At 39.5% G+C, this 16,186-nt stretch overlaps 1 protein-coding gene across 1 annotated transcript in view; it reads right to left on the reverse strand.

Annotated features, from left to right (window-relative positions):
• Positions 1 to 2,112: 2,112 nt before the first annotated feature.
• The window catches only part of LOC122565140 (zinc finger protein 462-like), a 59,726-nt gene continuing 45,652 nt past the window's right edge, over positions 2,113 to 16,186 (reverse strand). Inside the window, exons 8-10 of the mRNA XM_043720804.2 lie at positions 13,280 to 13,391; positions 6,745 to 6,863; positions 2,113 to 2,344 (exon numbers count right to left, since the gene is read on the reverse strand). Of these exons, the coding sequence (XP_043576739.2) occupies positions 2,333 to 2,344; positions 6,745 to 6,863; positions 13,280 to 13,391 (243 nt within the window). The 3' untranslated portion in view covers positions 2,113 to 2,332. The remainder of the gene's footprint in view (positions 2,345 to 6,744; positions 6,864 to 13,279; positions 13,392 to 16,186) is intronic.

Below are 16,186 nucleotides of genomic sequence, written 5' to 3' on the forward strand. Positions count from 1 at the left end.
TTTCAGAGTGACGCTCCTTCATCAGGTGATTGTGGAGGGCTCGATCGTGACACAGAATTTATAGCAAAAATTTGCAGTGTGATGTAACTGAAATTATACATTGAAATTTTCAATGTATAATTTCAGTTACATCACACTGCAAATTTTTGCTATAAATTCTGTGTCACGATCGAGCCCTCCACAATCACCTGATGAAGGAGCGTCACTCTGAAAGCTAGTGTGCTTCCAATTAAACCTGTTGGACTATAACCTGGTGTTGTGTGATTTTTAACTTTCTTTTCAAGAGCCTCTTCATTTAGGCCTTTTAATATAGAATATAATGTTCAAGTTCTCCCAGCATAGAATGTCAGCAATAATCAGTCTACAAACATCAGTGAGCATAAGTGCTACTTGATAGCATTGTTGCTGACACCCATGCTGGTGATCAACTGCATTGGTTTCAATGCGCCCTCGTCTATGGGAAAGGATTTTCCTGTTGAACATCTCATTGTTGGATAAATACTGCTGGATTGTTTAAAATACTTGGCTTGAGGAACAGTAAGTTCTAGATGCAGTTATGATATTGTTAGGATCCAAAGTCTTTGATGTATCCAGCACTTGCAACTATTTCTTGGTTTTCACATGGAATGAATGAAGTCAGCTAAAGATTGGCATATGTGATGTGGGCAGCCCAGCCGAGATGGAACATTTGTTTTTCTAATTTTAAATCCAAATTCAGAAAAGATGTACATAGATCTCCAGATACTTGAACAAATATTATAATTTCAATAATGCTTGACCAAAAGGGAAGATAATTACATTTTCAAAGACACAGCACGACTACTGAAGTACTCAAATTTAACACAAAAACATTTTATTTCAACAAAAAGTTAAATCCAAGTAACAGTTACTCTCTATGCAGACTTCTGTTCCAATACTTGAATATTTAAGTACTCTTGGTCTGTAAATTCAGTATGACCAACCATAAGAAAACTGCCAAAATTCTTAAACAGTGCACTTGGCAAGAAATTCATTTAATTCAAAATACCATTTAAATCAAACATAAACACTAAATAAAATTAAAGTTTATCCTGCTTGCTAGCTCTCAAATTTCTGTAGTATAACTTGACCATTTAATTTTTTAAACCCACAAATTCATATTTTAATTCTGGAAAGGTTTAGTGTGTGAAGAGATAGCACACTGAAAATTTGTAGATTAGAAATATAACCCAATGCATAAATTGTGCACTTATAATCAAATTAATTGAAAACCATTAAATCTACATAAGAACACAACTTTAAACATCAAATTTTTATCTAATTTTGAAAGCTTTCTTGCACAGGATTTTGTGGGTGTAGTCAAAGACAGAGCAAAGGGCTCTTGAATGTTTTCTGGGTACGTCTTAAGAAAAGATGTTGAGAGATCTCAGGTTCACAAACTTCTAGAGGTTACAGTGAAATAAACAGGCTACTGCAGAAGTCAACAATGTGTTAATTTCACCGCTACAATAAATTTGCGTCTCTACTTCTGAGAAAGTGGAAACAACATAGCCCTTATCACAGTGGAAAACAAAGCTTTTGCATGTTTTTCATATCATTACACTTTAGTGAAATGTTATCTGGTTAAGAATTTGCTGTGATTTCTTCAGTGTATTTTAATATCTTAATAACTTGCAAGGAATAGAAAAATGTCAGCATGGAAAAGAAGAATGCTCATCAATACACAAGCACCTTGTATTGTGAACTTCAACAAATTTTCAAGAATTGTCTTGATGCGAACGTTTGGTCAATTTAAAGTAGCTGCATTCAATCAATTTTAGTATTTATTCTAGAATCAGTGCAACAATAATTGTAATAATGATGAGCCAATCATAATCAAAGTTGCAGATTCAATGAGCAAATATTTTATATACAAACATTACAAATTCCTATCATAAATAATCAGTAACAACATTTCCCAGTTATAATACACCAGAAGGTTAGAGATACAGAATACTAACTGCTTAAATTAATTTCACAGCAAAGGCAAATTCTAGTCAACTGCTGTAGAAAAATGTTTTATTCAAACAACATGTACGTGCCGTAGCTTTTCAAAAAGAATCAGAACAGTCATTCTCTATTTCTATGTCTTGTGAGGTCACTATTCACCACATTATATCCAGATTTAAATCAAAACAAAATGCAAAAAGAACCAACACAACTTTGCATTTATTCCTCAGGTTACCACAACGGCGATTGACAGAGACTCACAGACAGTATTTTGAAGACAAAGGACCTGGTTTGTTTAAGACATTGAGAATTCCGGTCTTCATTCGCAAATTCTTCTATCTGGTTTCCTCTCAATAGGTCCTCATCAGCTTTCAATCTGGTTATTGCAAATATAATCATTAGCAACTGTCACAAAATAAACCATCTTAAAAATTGCTAGATTTAGTGTCACTGTCCCAGAATAAATTAGTATTAGAAGGATCGGAAAAGGCTATCAAATTCAATCATTTCACTGACACAAAATCTGACCTAATAAGAAGTTTATTGAAGTGTGAATTCTCAATATCACTCAATCAGTTCAAGCCATGAGCACTTCATTTCTAAACTGGTGAACTTGAGTTTCTCAAAAACACCCTCAAATTGGTCTCTTTCCCAGTGGGATTAATCTTGCTGCAACCTCCCCATTATATTATAGATTTTGTCAGCATTTGTGACCAGAGTGTTTACTTGGTATGATCTGGTTATTGTATTGTGAAAGTCCTATCTTTTGAAAGATTAAGATCATATCTAATAGCCAGTACCATCCTGCAGTTTCCAAAAAAAAGCTTCAAATAGCATTTGAAGGTTATTCCCACAGACCTGTACCTGCTACTTCCCTTTCTGTCATTCTATTTTGAACTATACCAGTGGCAGTTCAGGATGAGCACATGAGGTTTTGACTGTAAGCAAACTGGTGTAATTGATTTTGCTTTGTGCAATCACCAGATTCTCAGCATATTTAATAAATGACATGCAGCCTAGTATTCTACTTCCATGTAAAAAGCACACACACCATGACTCATATTAATTCTGCCAACAGAGTGTATCCTTTACTAAGCTTCTTGATAGGTTGAACAAATTGAACTTGCACTAAGGGCACACATGTTGAAATCAAAGTGTAAACTGCAAACTTCAAATTCAATGACTGGAAACAATGCTTTTTTCTCAAAACTACAAATCTAAATGCTTCCAGAGGCCAGAAACCTTTAGCTCCTATAGCCTACTCAGGGCTTACTGTTTGTGAAATCCAACAAGGATTTCTTTTTCCTTTCCTTCTTGTGAAACAGGCACGGCAGGGATAGGGGGTTCAGAGGTCCGGCTTTCAGAAGCCACCCACTAGCAGCTTATGCATGCCTTGGAATGCTATCAGCTTGAGAACAACAGAGTAACACCACCTGCATCAGAAAATCAGCACATTTTCTGAGAAAGTAAACAATTGGTGTGATTTGAAGCCCTTAAGTGGCTGCTTATTGACCACTTAAGCACCTTAATTGCTGGCATGCCAAGAAAGTCCCAAAGCTTCTCAGCCAATACCTCCCCAGGGACAACTTATTCAAATACATGTACTTTCTGATCTCACCAACTCCCCTCCAGGGAGGGAAAAATTGCAACCATTTAAGGGAGGGTAGCAGATCCAATTATTAACTCTTTAGATCAGAACTATTTCTTAGAGATACATTCAGCCAGGCAAATTAATATAAAGACACCATGCACTGTAGTAAATGGTCACAAATAACTGCATATTAAAGGTAACATTGCAAGCTATATGGCAAATCCCATGGATAGCAAATGACCTTTAGTTATAAGTTGCTTTGAACATGTAGTTTCTTTGCTTTTCCATTCCTGCTGTATATTTACATTCTGAATTTGTGACAAAGGCAAACCAACAATTATGGGGCACTTTAATCTTCATATAGCCTGGGATGATCAAATTGACAAGACTGGTTGAGAAGATGAGTTTATTTGCCCAACTAGAAAAAAATCTATTTGAAATCTAGTATTATGTAATTAGGCAGGGCGAATTTAACTGACAGTTCTGACTTCCAAGCTGATGGATCCATTCCTGATAGGAAGTTTTGGAAAATCTTAGCAAGAACACAGTAATCATAAGTTAAAAATCACCCAACACCAGGTTATAGTCCATAGTTTTAATTAGAAGCACTAGCTTTCGGAGCATTGCTCCTTCATCAGGTGGTTGAGATCTTAACAGCACTGAATTCCAGGTGGAGTTTGACACTAACATACACCAATGACAAACAAGAATGTTAAACTAAAAGCCAATTGGATACGAATGCAGAGAAATCCAATAGTTATTAACACAGCCAGAGCATGGAGGACAATGAGGCAGTTGGAGAGTAATATGTCTAAAACATCTTTTCTTACTCCCATAGTTGGCATGCTGGTTTTCCGGCCAGGGACAATGGGTCCTGGGGAATCTCTCGTTTGGGTGATCTACTTGAAGGTGAAACGTTATTGTCATTTGAACAAATAACTCAGAAATGTGCATTGCTGAGTAGGGACCTCATTCATTTCTTTTAGATTAGAGATTTGAGTATAGGAGTTGGGAGGTCATGTTGCGGCTGTACAGGACATTGGTTAAGCCACCTTTGGAATATTGCGTGCAATTCCGGTCTCCTTCCTATTAGAAGGATGTTGTGAAATTTGGAAAAGATTCAGAAAAGATTTACATGGATGTTGACAGGGCTGGAGGATTTGAACTATAGGTAAAGGCTGAATAGGCCAGGGCTGTTTTCCCTGGAGCGTCGAAAGTTGAGGGGTGACCTTATGGAGGCTTATAAAATCATGAGGGGCGTGGATAGGATAAATACCCAGGGAAAAGACTGTTTTCGGGAAATCTAAAACTAGAGGGCATCGGTTTAGAGTGAGAGGGGAAAGATAGAAAAGGGACCTACGGAGCAACCTTTTCACGCAGAGGGTGGTGCGTGTATGGAATGGGCTGCCAGAGGAAGAGATGGAGGCTGGCACAATTACATTTAAAAGGCATCTGTATGGGTATATGAATAGGAAGAGCTGAGGGGGATATGGGCCAAGTGCTGGCAAATGGGACTAGATTAGGTTAGGATGACTAGTTGGCATAGATGAGTTGGACCGAAGGGTCTGTTTCCGTGCTGTACATCTCTATGACAAGCTGCAAAATGCTAGATTTTATGTACTATATATGAATGAAACGCAAGCTTATGTATACTTAGTCAAGTAAATATTAGTTTACCGGATATCATATTTAAAATGTGTTTCAAAGAATCAGGGAAATTTTCAAGTGGTACCAAAAGTAGCCACCCAAATTATTTTCAATTAAAGGGTACAAACCAATCAAATATTCAAATATAGTTCAGGCTTCTGACATTTTTAATTGTCATAGTGTCATACAGCACCTTAAAAAAAAACCCTTTGGTCCAACTAGCTCATGCTGACCATAATTTGAAATTAAACCCGTCTCACCAGCCTGCTCCTGGTCCATATCCCTCCAAGTCTTTCCTATTCATGTACTTATTGAAATGTATTTTAAATGTAATTGTACCCACATCCACCATTTAGAGTCATCGAGATGTACAGCACGGAAACAGACCCTTTGGTCCAACCCGACCATGCCAACCAGATATCCTAATCCAATCTATTCCCACCTACCAGCACCCGGCCAATATCCCTCCAAACCCTTCCTATTCATATACCAATCCAAGTGCTTCTTAAATGTTGCACTTGTACCAGCCTCCATCACTTTAAGTGCATTTAAGTCATCATTGGACAAACATATGGAATAGTGTAAGTTAGATGGGCTTCAGATTGGTATGACTGGTCGGCGCAACATCGAGGGCCGAAGGGCCTGTACTGCACTGTAATGTTCTATGTTCTTTATTTTATAAACTTCTTAAAAAGTTGCCTCTCAACCTCCAACGCTCCAGTAAAAGAAGTTCCAGCTTTTCCTTCTAGCTCAAACCGTCCATACCCAGTGACATCCTTCTGAACCCTCTCCAGCTGGGTGACCAGAAGAGGTCTCACCAAATGTCTTGTACAACCTCAACATGACTACCCAATTCCTATACTCACAGGACTGAATAACAAAGGCAAGCATGCCAAACTCCTTTTGAACTATCTTGTCAATATGTGACGCAAAGTTCAAAGAATTATGTACCTGACCCCTAGGTCCCTCTGTTTTCCAACACCATCCAAGGCCCTACCATTAATTGTATAAGCCAGACTCATGTTTGTTGTAGAGTGCGCAATACCTCGCACTTGTCCAGATTGAACTCCATCTGCCATTTTGGCCCATTTGATCAAGATCCCTTTGTAATCTTAGAAAACCTTCTTCACTATATACTATGCCATCAATTTTGCTGTCGCCCTCAAACTTGCTAATCAACACCTCATCCAAACCATTTCATAATTGTCTGAAATCATACAGGCTTAAAGACAGAAATGAGTATTTTACATACATGTGAAAGATTCTCACCACCAAAATACAAATCAATAATTTCACACAGGGCAACACTGGCATATTAGGAACAGAAAACAATGTAATTACCACAGAAGAGTTCTATGAGGCGTACATTTCATTGGTAAATGGTGGTGCATAAGCACAGAACTGTTACATAGGCTAGCCTAGACATATTTAACATCAACTTTGTACGAACTGGCCATCTTACTAATGTCTTAGTTTCTTTTTGATATTTGCTCGTGTTTGTTATTGGCAGAACTATTGAACAAATCAGTGCAACTTACGGAGTGTCTCCGAACATGACATTTCCATTCTGAGCGGTCCAGAAATCTTCGGCCACAAAATTCACAGGAAAATCGGGTTGCTTTAGTTGAACGGTTAGGTCTTGTATATTTTTGAATTCCTGCAAAGACAGAAAGCAAAGATAGCTTAACATGACATTTTATTTTATACTCTTTCAGGAAATGTTTACTGCTCATCTATTCTTGAGAGGTGGTTAGACCACTACTTCAACAAAGTCTCATTGGGAAAAAATGACATGGCCCATGTGATACTTATTGCGTCATAGAGGTGTACAGCATGGAAACAAACCCTTCGGTCCAACCCATCCATGTCGACCAGATATCCCAACTCAATCTAGTCCCACCTGCCAGCAGCCGGCCAATATCCCTCCAAACCCTTCCTATTCATATACCCATCCAAATGCCTCTTCATTGTTGCAATTGTACCAGCCTCCACCACTTCCTCTGGCAGTTCATTCCATACACATACCACCCTCTGCGTGAAAAAGTTGCCCCATAGGTCTCTTTTATATCTTTCCCCTCTCACCTTAAACTTATGCCCTCTAGTTCTGGACTTCCCCACCCCAGGGAAAAGATTTTGTCTATTTATGCTATCCATGCCCCTCATAATTATGTAAACTTCTTCAAGGTCACCCCTCAGCCTCCGAAGCTCCAGGGAAAAAAGCCCTAGCAGGTTCAGCCTCTCCCTATAGCTCAAATTCTGCAACCCTGGCAACATCCCCGTAAATCTTTCTGAACCCTTTCAAGTTTCACAACACCTTTCTGATAGGAAGGAGACCAGAATTGCACACAATATTCCAACAGTGGCATAACCAATGTCCTGTACATGATGAAACCATTTTGGCTTGGATGGAATAGCATTTGTTAGGTATGTCCGGGAGGGTTTTTTGAAATAATACGTAAATAGTTCAAACGACGGAATGGGCCATACTAGACCAGCTATTGGGGAGTGAGCCCAGCCAGGTGATCTAAGTTTCAATGGGGGAGCATTTTGGTAACAGTGACCATAATTCTGTAAGTTTTAAGTTACTTATGGATAAGGATAATAGTAGTCCTTGGGTGAAAGTACTAAATTGGGGGATGGCTAACTATCACAATATTAGGCAGGAACTGGGAAATGTACATTGGGGAGCAGCTGTTTGAGGGTAAATCCATATCTGACATGTGCGAATATTTTAAAGGCTAGGTGATTAGAATTTAGGATCAACGTGTTCCTGTGGAAATGAAGGGTAAGGATAATAAGGTTTGGGATCCTTGGATAACAAGAGAAATTGAAAGTTTAGTCAAAAAGAACATGTCGGGTATAGGAAACTAAAGACAGTCAGAGCCCTCTATGAATATAAAGATAGCAGGAAAGAACTCAAACAAGGAACTAGGAGGGTTAAATGGGCTATAAAATGCCTTTGGCAAACAAAATTAAGGAAAATCCCAAGGTGTTATATTTATAGAAGGAGCAAAAGAGTAGCTACGAAAAGGGTAGGTCCTTGCTAGGGCAAATGAGGGAATTTATGCGTGGAGATAGAGGAAGTGGGTGAGGTCCTTAATGTGATACTGTAAACTTCAGAACTTTAATAGTTCATGGATTGAAAGAATCAGCAATAACTCTGCCTGGAATAAACTGTTAAGGGACAAGGATAAACTTGTACAGGAACTGAAAGCAATTAAGCATGCCTAGGAACAGGAGGAGTCAAAGCTACATAAATAAAACTGTTATAACAATTGCTTGATAACTGGCTGCCTTATTCAACAAGGACAAATGATTGCCCTGCAGAAGAATTTAAGGAGTTAACTTCAGCAAAGTCGGGTCTTTAGACAGTCAATGCTAAATGTAACAAGGAACAGGGAATGTACTTTGATGAGAAGGGAAGCTGCACAGTTGCAATATTTTGGATTTAAAGAATCTAAAGGATCATTAATAACATCACACCATAATTTTGTTTGAGGAGGATATGAGAGATAATCCGGAAATTACAGGCTGGTGAGCCTTGTGTCACTGATAAGAATATTCTCCAATAGTTTCCGTAAGGATGGGATTTATGCACATTTGGAAAAATATAGACATGCTAGTGATGGGCAGCATGTCTTTGTGTGGGGAGGGTTGTATCTCACAAACTTGATTCAGTTTTTTTGAGGAAGTGACAAACTTGATTGATGAGAGAAGGGTGGTGGATGTTGTCTATACAGACTTTAGCAAGACCTTTGAGAAAGTCCCTCTAGCAGAGTGATATAAAAGGTGAAGTCACATGGGATCCACAATGAGCTGGTATGATGGATATAGAACTGGCTTAGTCATAGAAGACAGAGTATCAATGGAAGGGTGTTTTTCAGACTGAAGTTCTGTGACCAGTGGTGTTCCGTGGGGATCATTGCTGGGACTCCTACTGTTTGTAATATATATGTATAAATGATTTGGAAGAGAACGTAGGTGGTCTGATTTGCATTTTTGCAGATAACACTAAGACTGGGAGGGGGGGGGGGTGGCCGTTGTGAATTATGAGGAGGATTGCCAGAGGTAACAGCAGAATACAGATAGGCAAGAGACTTGGCCGGAGAGATGATAGGTGGAGTTTAATCTAGACAAATGCAAAGTCATGCGGGAGGGACATATACAGTAAATCGACATATAGAAGGATCTTGGTGCACAGGTCCACAGTTCCTGAAAGTGGTAAAACAAGTGGATGAAGTGGTCAAGCTTGCCTTCATCATTGATGGGAACACAGCAGAATTGGCAAGTCATGTTGCACCTGTATAGAATTTTAATTAGGCCACACTTGTAGTATTGTGTATAGTTCTGGTCACTACCTTGCCAGAAGGATGTGGAGTTTTGGTGATGGTGAAGGAAAAGTTTACCAGGATGGTGCCTGGTGTGGAGGGTATTAGCTATGAAGAGAGATTGGACAAACTTGGCTTGTTTTCACCTGAACATCAAAAGAGGAGGGGTAACCCTAATAGAAGTATACAAAATGGTGAGAAGCATGAATAGAATGGATAGTCAAAAATCTTTTCTTGGGTTAAAAATGTCAATTTCTAAGGGGATAACTGCTTCGACCATGTGCAATGGGGATGGCGGAGGGAGATACAATAGCAACAATTAAGAGGCATCCTGACAGTTACATGAACAGGCAGGGAATAGAGGGATACAAGTAGAGGCAAATGATTTTTATTTTAGTAAGGCATCATGTATTGCAGAAGCTGGGTGAGCAAAGGGCCTGTTCCTTTGATGGACTGTTCTTTTTTCTTTACCCAAAGCTGTACTTCCACAGCAAGTATCCCGATCTTTTGTAATTCCTGAAACTCTTTTCAACAAGTTTCCACCTGGTATGACCTTCTTCCATTGATCAGATAAAATGGTGGAAATGAGGTAATCTGGTTCCACAGAGATCTGCCCTTTCTGTGCAAACCGGTTGAAAGCCTACATCATTCAAGGATTATCTCAGAAGGGCATTCTGTTTGTATAGAACTGTTGACATCTTTTAATTGGTTATGATAGGTTATTGTTTTTGTGATCTCTTGTGAATGCCCCAATGTTTAGTTGCTCAAAATAAAGAGATGCCAAGTGTATGAAGACTGTTGACATTTTAATGTCTGCCAAATTGACACTTGATAGGGTACAGGAATAGTAGTTTTGTTTCCATTGTAAGAATTGTGAATGGGAGTTTGAGTATTCTGAGCAGTTTCATCATGGTTTATTGATTTTGTATGTAGTGGATATTTAGTGAATGGGAATGGCAGGAATATGAGTTGGTATGGGTGTCAGTAGGGACCTTGGAAAGTGAAGAGGGACATGAAATATGTTGGAATGGAGAGAACAATTGGGGACAAAGAACGAATATGGGTAAGATTTTGGCACACAGCTTTCAAAGTATTCCCAAATCCAGATTAAAGTTCACAACTCCTTAAAAGGTGCAATGAATTATGAAACTTGGAGAAGCTAGTCCAATTCCACAAAAATCATGGATAACGGAGATGTATAGCCCTGCAATAGAACCAGTCAGGTCGGAATGGCAGGGACAAGCAGCAAAAATTAAGGGTGCCAGAGTTGGGAGTGGGAATCCAGCTTGCGTGAGAGGCACAGGGATGGTGATGGAGGATTTGGTCAGGGACAATTCATTGAATATAATTATACAATTATGCCATTGTTTGACTAGCCTGTTGGTGAGATCTGTAAACTTTGGCACAAGTCCTAAAGTCAGTGGAAAAGGACTTTAAGGGTTAACTAGGTAGAAAGCATTTTTTTATGCTTCTATTATCTAGGAGGATGTGATCCATTCAGTTTTATTATTATTTGAATTTGCTACAGCAGTTTGATAATCTAAGTGGCTTGCAAGGCCATTTCAGAGTCAGAGTCAGAGTCAATCACATTGTCATGAGTATGGAGTCTCAAGTAAGTAAGACTGGGTGAAGATAGAAGATTCTCTCATCAGTGAATGTGAAATGTTCTTCTGATAATCTGGTAGGCTCATAATCATTATCAGAATTTTATTCTAGAATTACTAATTAAGGTTAAACACCTCAAGTGTATAGTTGGATTGAACATGTCTCCAAGTAAGTAAAAACAATGACTGCAGACGCTGGAAACCAGATTCTGGATCAGTGGTGCTGGAAGAGCACAGCAATTCAGGCAGCATCCAACGAGCAGCGAAATCGATGTTTCGGGCAAAAGCCCTTCATCTTCCTGATGAAGGGCTTTTGCCCGAAACGTCGATTCTATGTCTCCAAGTAGTCTACTACTTTATATTACTACTCAAAAAAGTAGTTTTTGATTACTAGATTACAAATCCCCATATTTGCTGCTCACGCAATCAGATTCTCTGTCTCCTTTACTCACTACAGTGCTAATCACAACTTCACTTTCTTTGCTCCCTCTCTTGCTGTTGTTTCTTTTGGAGGGTTTGATCTTTGCAGTCACTGTTAGTACATTCCATATTGCTGCACAATGGCATATATGTGAATTGTACAAGGAACATTGCTGACAAGTGTCTCAGATATTGGCCTTAATTTTAGATTAGATTTTTAGATTAGATTAGATTACATTACATTACAGCGTGGAAACAGGCCTTTCGGCCCAATAAGTCCACACCGACCCGCCGAAGCGCAACCCACCCATGCCCCTACATTTACCCCTTACCTAACACTACGGGCAATTTAGCATGGCCAGTTCACCTGACCTGCACATCTTTGGACTGTGGGAGGAAACCGGAGCACCCGGAGGAAACCCACGCAGACACAGGGAGAACATGCAAACTCCACACAGTCAGTCACCTGAGGCGGGAATTGAACCCGGGTCTCAGGCGCTGTGAGGCAGCAGTGCGAACCACTGTGCCACCGTGCCGCTCTTTGTGATTTCTGAATAAATTTGTTCCTCTTGATTAATTCATTTGTTTCAGCAAGTGAGGTGTTCTGTAAAAAATTCCAAGATATGAAGCTACATGAGGAAGAAGTTCTAATTCAGCTCACTAAGCCAACATAAACCATGGAAGCATCATCAGACAGTCCACTAGTTCAACATCCAATCCCACCATCAATAAGAGGTGATGTGGCTGCAGTGTGTATTATATATTGAGGCACTGCAGTGAGTTATCTAGGTTTCTTCAAGCAGCATAAATACAATCCCACAAACACTCCCCTATGTCCACCCAGCTAGGGAATAGTATGATCTCAAAGTCGTTTTTCAGTTTACAAGCTGTCCCAGCCTCAAAATATACTCATTATTCCTTCGTTGTTCCCTATCCAATAGCATTACAGAAGTATCTTCAGCTCATGGACTGCTGCAACCCAAAGGGAAATCTAAATTATCGATAAAGTATGGTGCCGGAAAAAGCATGGCAAGTCAGGTAGCATCTGAAAAGCAAGTCAGTCAACGTTTGTGGCAAGACCCTTCATCAGGACTGATGGCATTATCTCAAGGATGATCAGAAATAGAGCTGAAAAGTGTGTTGCTGGAAAAGCGCAGCAGGTCAGGCAGCATCCAAGGAGCAGGAGAATCAACATTTCAGGCATAAGCCCTCCTCCTGTTCCTTGGATGCTGCCTGACCTGCTGCGCTTTTCCAGCAACATTTTTCAGCTCTGATCTCCAGCATCTGCAGTCCTCACTTTCTCCTAGGTGATCAGAAATAGTTGGTTACACTTGTATCACTCCAGTGCAAAATGCTACAAATTGCAAAACAGAAGCATCAACACCACCATTTCAGGCGAGACAGTAATTACAATGCAACTGGTTTACATGAATAAGTTTCATTATAAACATGTACATAGGAATTTATAACTGAAAAAAAAAGTACAAAAGTCTGTCCAAAATAAAATTATGGGAAGCAAGAATGTGAAGACAGAAGTGTGCGTGAATGAAACCTTTTGTATGCCAGCTAGGCTACATATTGTACATGTGCACACATTGTGGCATCATATATAGCCCCCTAATGTTTTAATTTGGAACTGGCTCAAGCTACTTAATCTCTCATGCTAAAAAGTCAAATCTATTACCACACCAAAGAGATTTCAGTAAGTTATAAATTCTCACTTGGTTCACCCTGGCTTTTCTTGAGTCTCTTCCTTTGAAACTCTTCAATTTCAATGACGAGATCTGCTTCATTTAGGTTCACTGCACCAACCAAATCAAAGTTGCATTTCACCTATTTAACAAACAAAAACATATTAATGGCTTTATGATAACAAATATATGTCAGAGGCATTGATATTATTAAAAATATTAAAAATCAAGTAAATATTAGGACAATACCTGTTACATTTAACTTGTTCACCATCCGTCTCAATGACATTATAAACAGGAATCTCGAGTTATTAAAATGAAATTAGGCAATAGATTTAGTTTCATTTAAAATACATAAAATAATACTTCACAAGTATTCAGACTATTTTCAATGAAATAATAACAAATCAATTGCCTTTGAAATTGAAATGCATTTCATGGAAAAACATTTGAAATTACACTTACTAATAGAGTCAGAGTTTTACAGCATGGAGACAGGTCCTTTGGCCCAAACTCGTCCATATCTACAATAAAAATGTACGTCCACGCTAACCCTATTTTTCTGCACCTGGCCTATATCCTTCTAGTCCTTTCCCATCCATGTATTTATCCAAATACTTTTCAGATGTTGCTAATATACCCACCTCAATCACTTCCACTGGCAGCTCATTCCATATGCATACCACTCTCTGTAAAAAAAAGTTGCCCCTCAGGTTCCATTTTATTCTTTCTCCTCTAACCTTAAACTGATACCTTCTAGCCCTCGGTTCCCCAATCCTGGGAAAAAGATTGAATCCATTCGCTCTATCCATGCCTCTCATGATTTTATACGCCTCAATAAAAATCCCCTGCAGTCTACTACCTTCTAAAGAAGAAGGTCTTAGTTTGTCAAACCTCACCCAAATACTCAGACCATTGAGTCCAAACAACATCCTTGTAAATTTCTTCTGCACTCTTTCCAGTTTAGTAACATCCTTCCTATAACAAGGTGACCAAAACTGAACTCCAAGTGCAGCCCCACCAACGTCCTGTATAACTGCAACATAACTTCCCAACTCCTATACTCAATGCCTTGACTGACAAAGGCCAATGAGCCAAAAGCCTTCTTCACTGCCCTGTCTACCTGTGACTACATTTTCAGAGAACCGTGCGCCTGAACTCCCAGATCCCGCAATTCCACTCCTTAAGGCCCTACTATTCACCATGAAACTCCTACCTTGATTTGACTTTCCAAAATGCAAGACCTCACACTTATCTATATTAAACTCCATTTGCCATTTCTCGGCCCACTTCTCCAGCTGATCAAAGTTCTGCTGCAATTTCTGATAACCTTCCTCACTGCTCACTATACCACCGATTTTAGTGTCATCTGCAAATTTACTAACCATGCCTTGTACCTTCTCATCCAAATCATTGATATTGATAACAAACATGTGATGGGCCCAGCACTGACCCCCGAGGCACTCGTCACAAGCATCCTTCCACTACTACCCTCCGCTTCCTACCATCAAGCCAATTGTGTATCCAATTTGCCAGCTCATTCTGGATTCTACACGATCTAACCTTCCAGAGCAGCCCACCATGTGGAACCTTATCAAAGGCCTTACTGAAATTCATAAAGACTACGTCTACTGCCCTGCCCTCGTTAACCTTCCTGGTCACTTTAAAGATCTCTAACAAATTTGTGAGGTATGATCTCCCACTCAAGAAATCATGCTGATTATTTCAAAGTGTATTTATAGCTTATCTCTTAATCATCTCAACAAATGTACCCACCACAGATGTTAAGCTTACTGGTCTATAGTCACCAGGGTTTTCTTTACATTCTTGAATAATGGCACAACATTCACTACCCTCCAGTCTTCCAGGACCTTACCTGTGCTTATGATAATGCAAAAATATCCAGGGACCTTGCAATTTCTTCTCTAGCCTCTTGCAGTATTCTTGGATAGATCAGGTCAGGACCAGGAGATTTATCCACCTTCATACATGCTAATACATCCAACACCACCTCTACTAGGATATGGACCGTCCCCAAGCTGGCACCACTAACTTCTCCAAGTTCCCAAGTCCTCATGTCTTTCTCCATGATAAACACAGAGGAGAAACATTCATTGAGGTCATCGCCCATCTCCGGCGGTTCTACACATACTTGTCCACTTTGGCCCTTGAGGGACCTATTCTCTCTCTAGTTATTCTTTTTCCTTTAATATACTTAAAGGACCTCTTTGATTCACCCTAATCTTCTCAGCCACGGCTATGATGTGCCCCGGTTCGCCCTCCTGATTTCCTTAGGTAAACTCTTGTATTCCTTATATATCTCTAGGGATTCCCTTGTTCCCGGCTGCCTGTACCTGAGCCAAGTCTCCTTTTTTTTTTCCGGTCAATGCCTCAATATCTTGTCATCCACGGTTCCCTATTCCTGCCAACCTTGCCCTTGACCCTCACAGGAACTTATAGACCTTTATCTCTAGCTATCTCACTTTTAAAGGCGTCCGACTTGCGACGTCCCTTTACCTGCAGATAAACGACTCCAACTGATAACAATCAATTCCAAAACACTAGTTTTCGACTCAATAGGAAAATAGAGTTTGACCCCACTGAGTCACTAGGTGGCCACACGACAATAGGTACTTCTTTACCCAAGCTGTAGTTTCAAGCAGCCATGAACATTTAGCAGCCCAGAAACTAAATACTGTACAGCAGATAATGTATTTCATCATACACAAGCCAAATGATAGTAATGTAGGAATCAGGCATTCTAATGAAAAGCTCCAAGACAATTTTGATTGGAGCATAAAGTTGATTTGAAGAATGTAAAAAAAACGTTCAAACTAGACAGAAATATTTAGGAAAGCAATTTCAGAATCTGTCAATAACAAAGATAGGTTGCATTATAGGCACTACCGACGGGGGCATAAAATTGCCATAAGATTA

Source organism: Chiloscyllium plagiosum, unplaced genomic scaffold (assembly GCF_037043375.1).
Source record: "Chiloscyllium plagiosum isolate Xiang-an unplaced genomic scaffold, Cpla_swu_hap1 HiC_scaffold_28, whole genome shotgun sequence".
NCBI classification, from domain to species: domain Eukaryota; kingdom Metazoa; phylum Chordata; class Chondrichthyes; order Orectolobiformes; family Hemiscylliidae; genus Chiloscyllium; species Chiloscyllium plagiosum.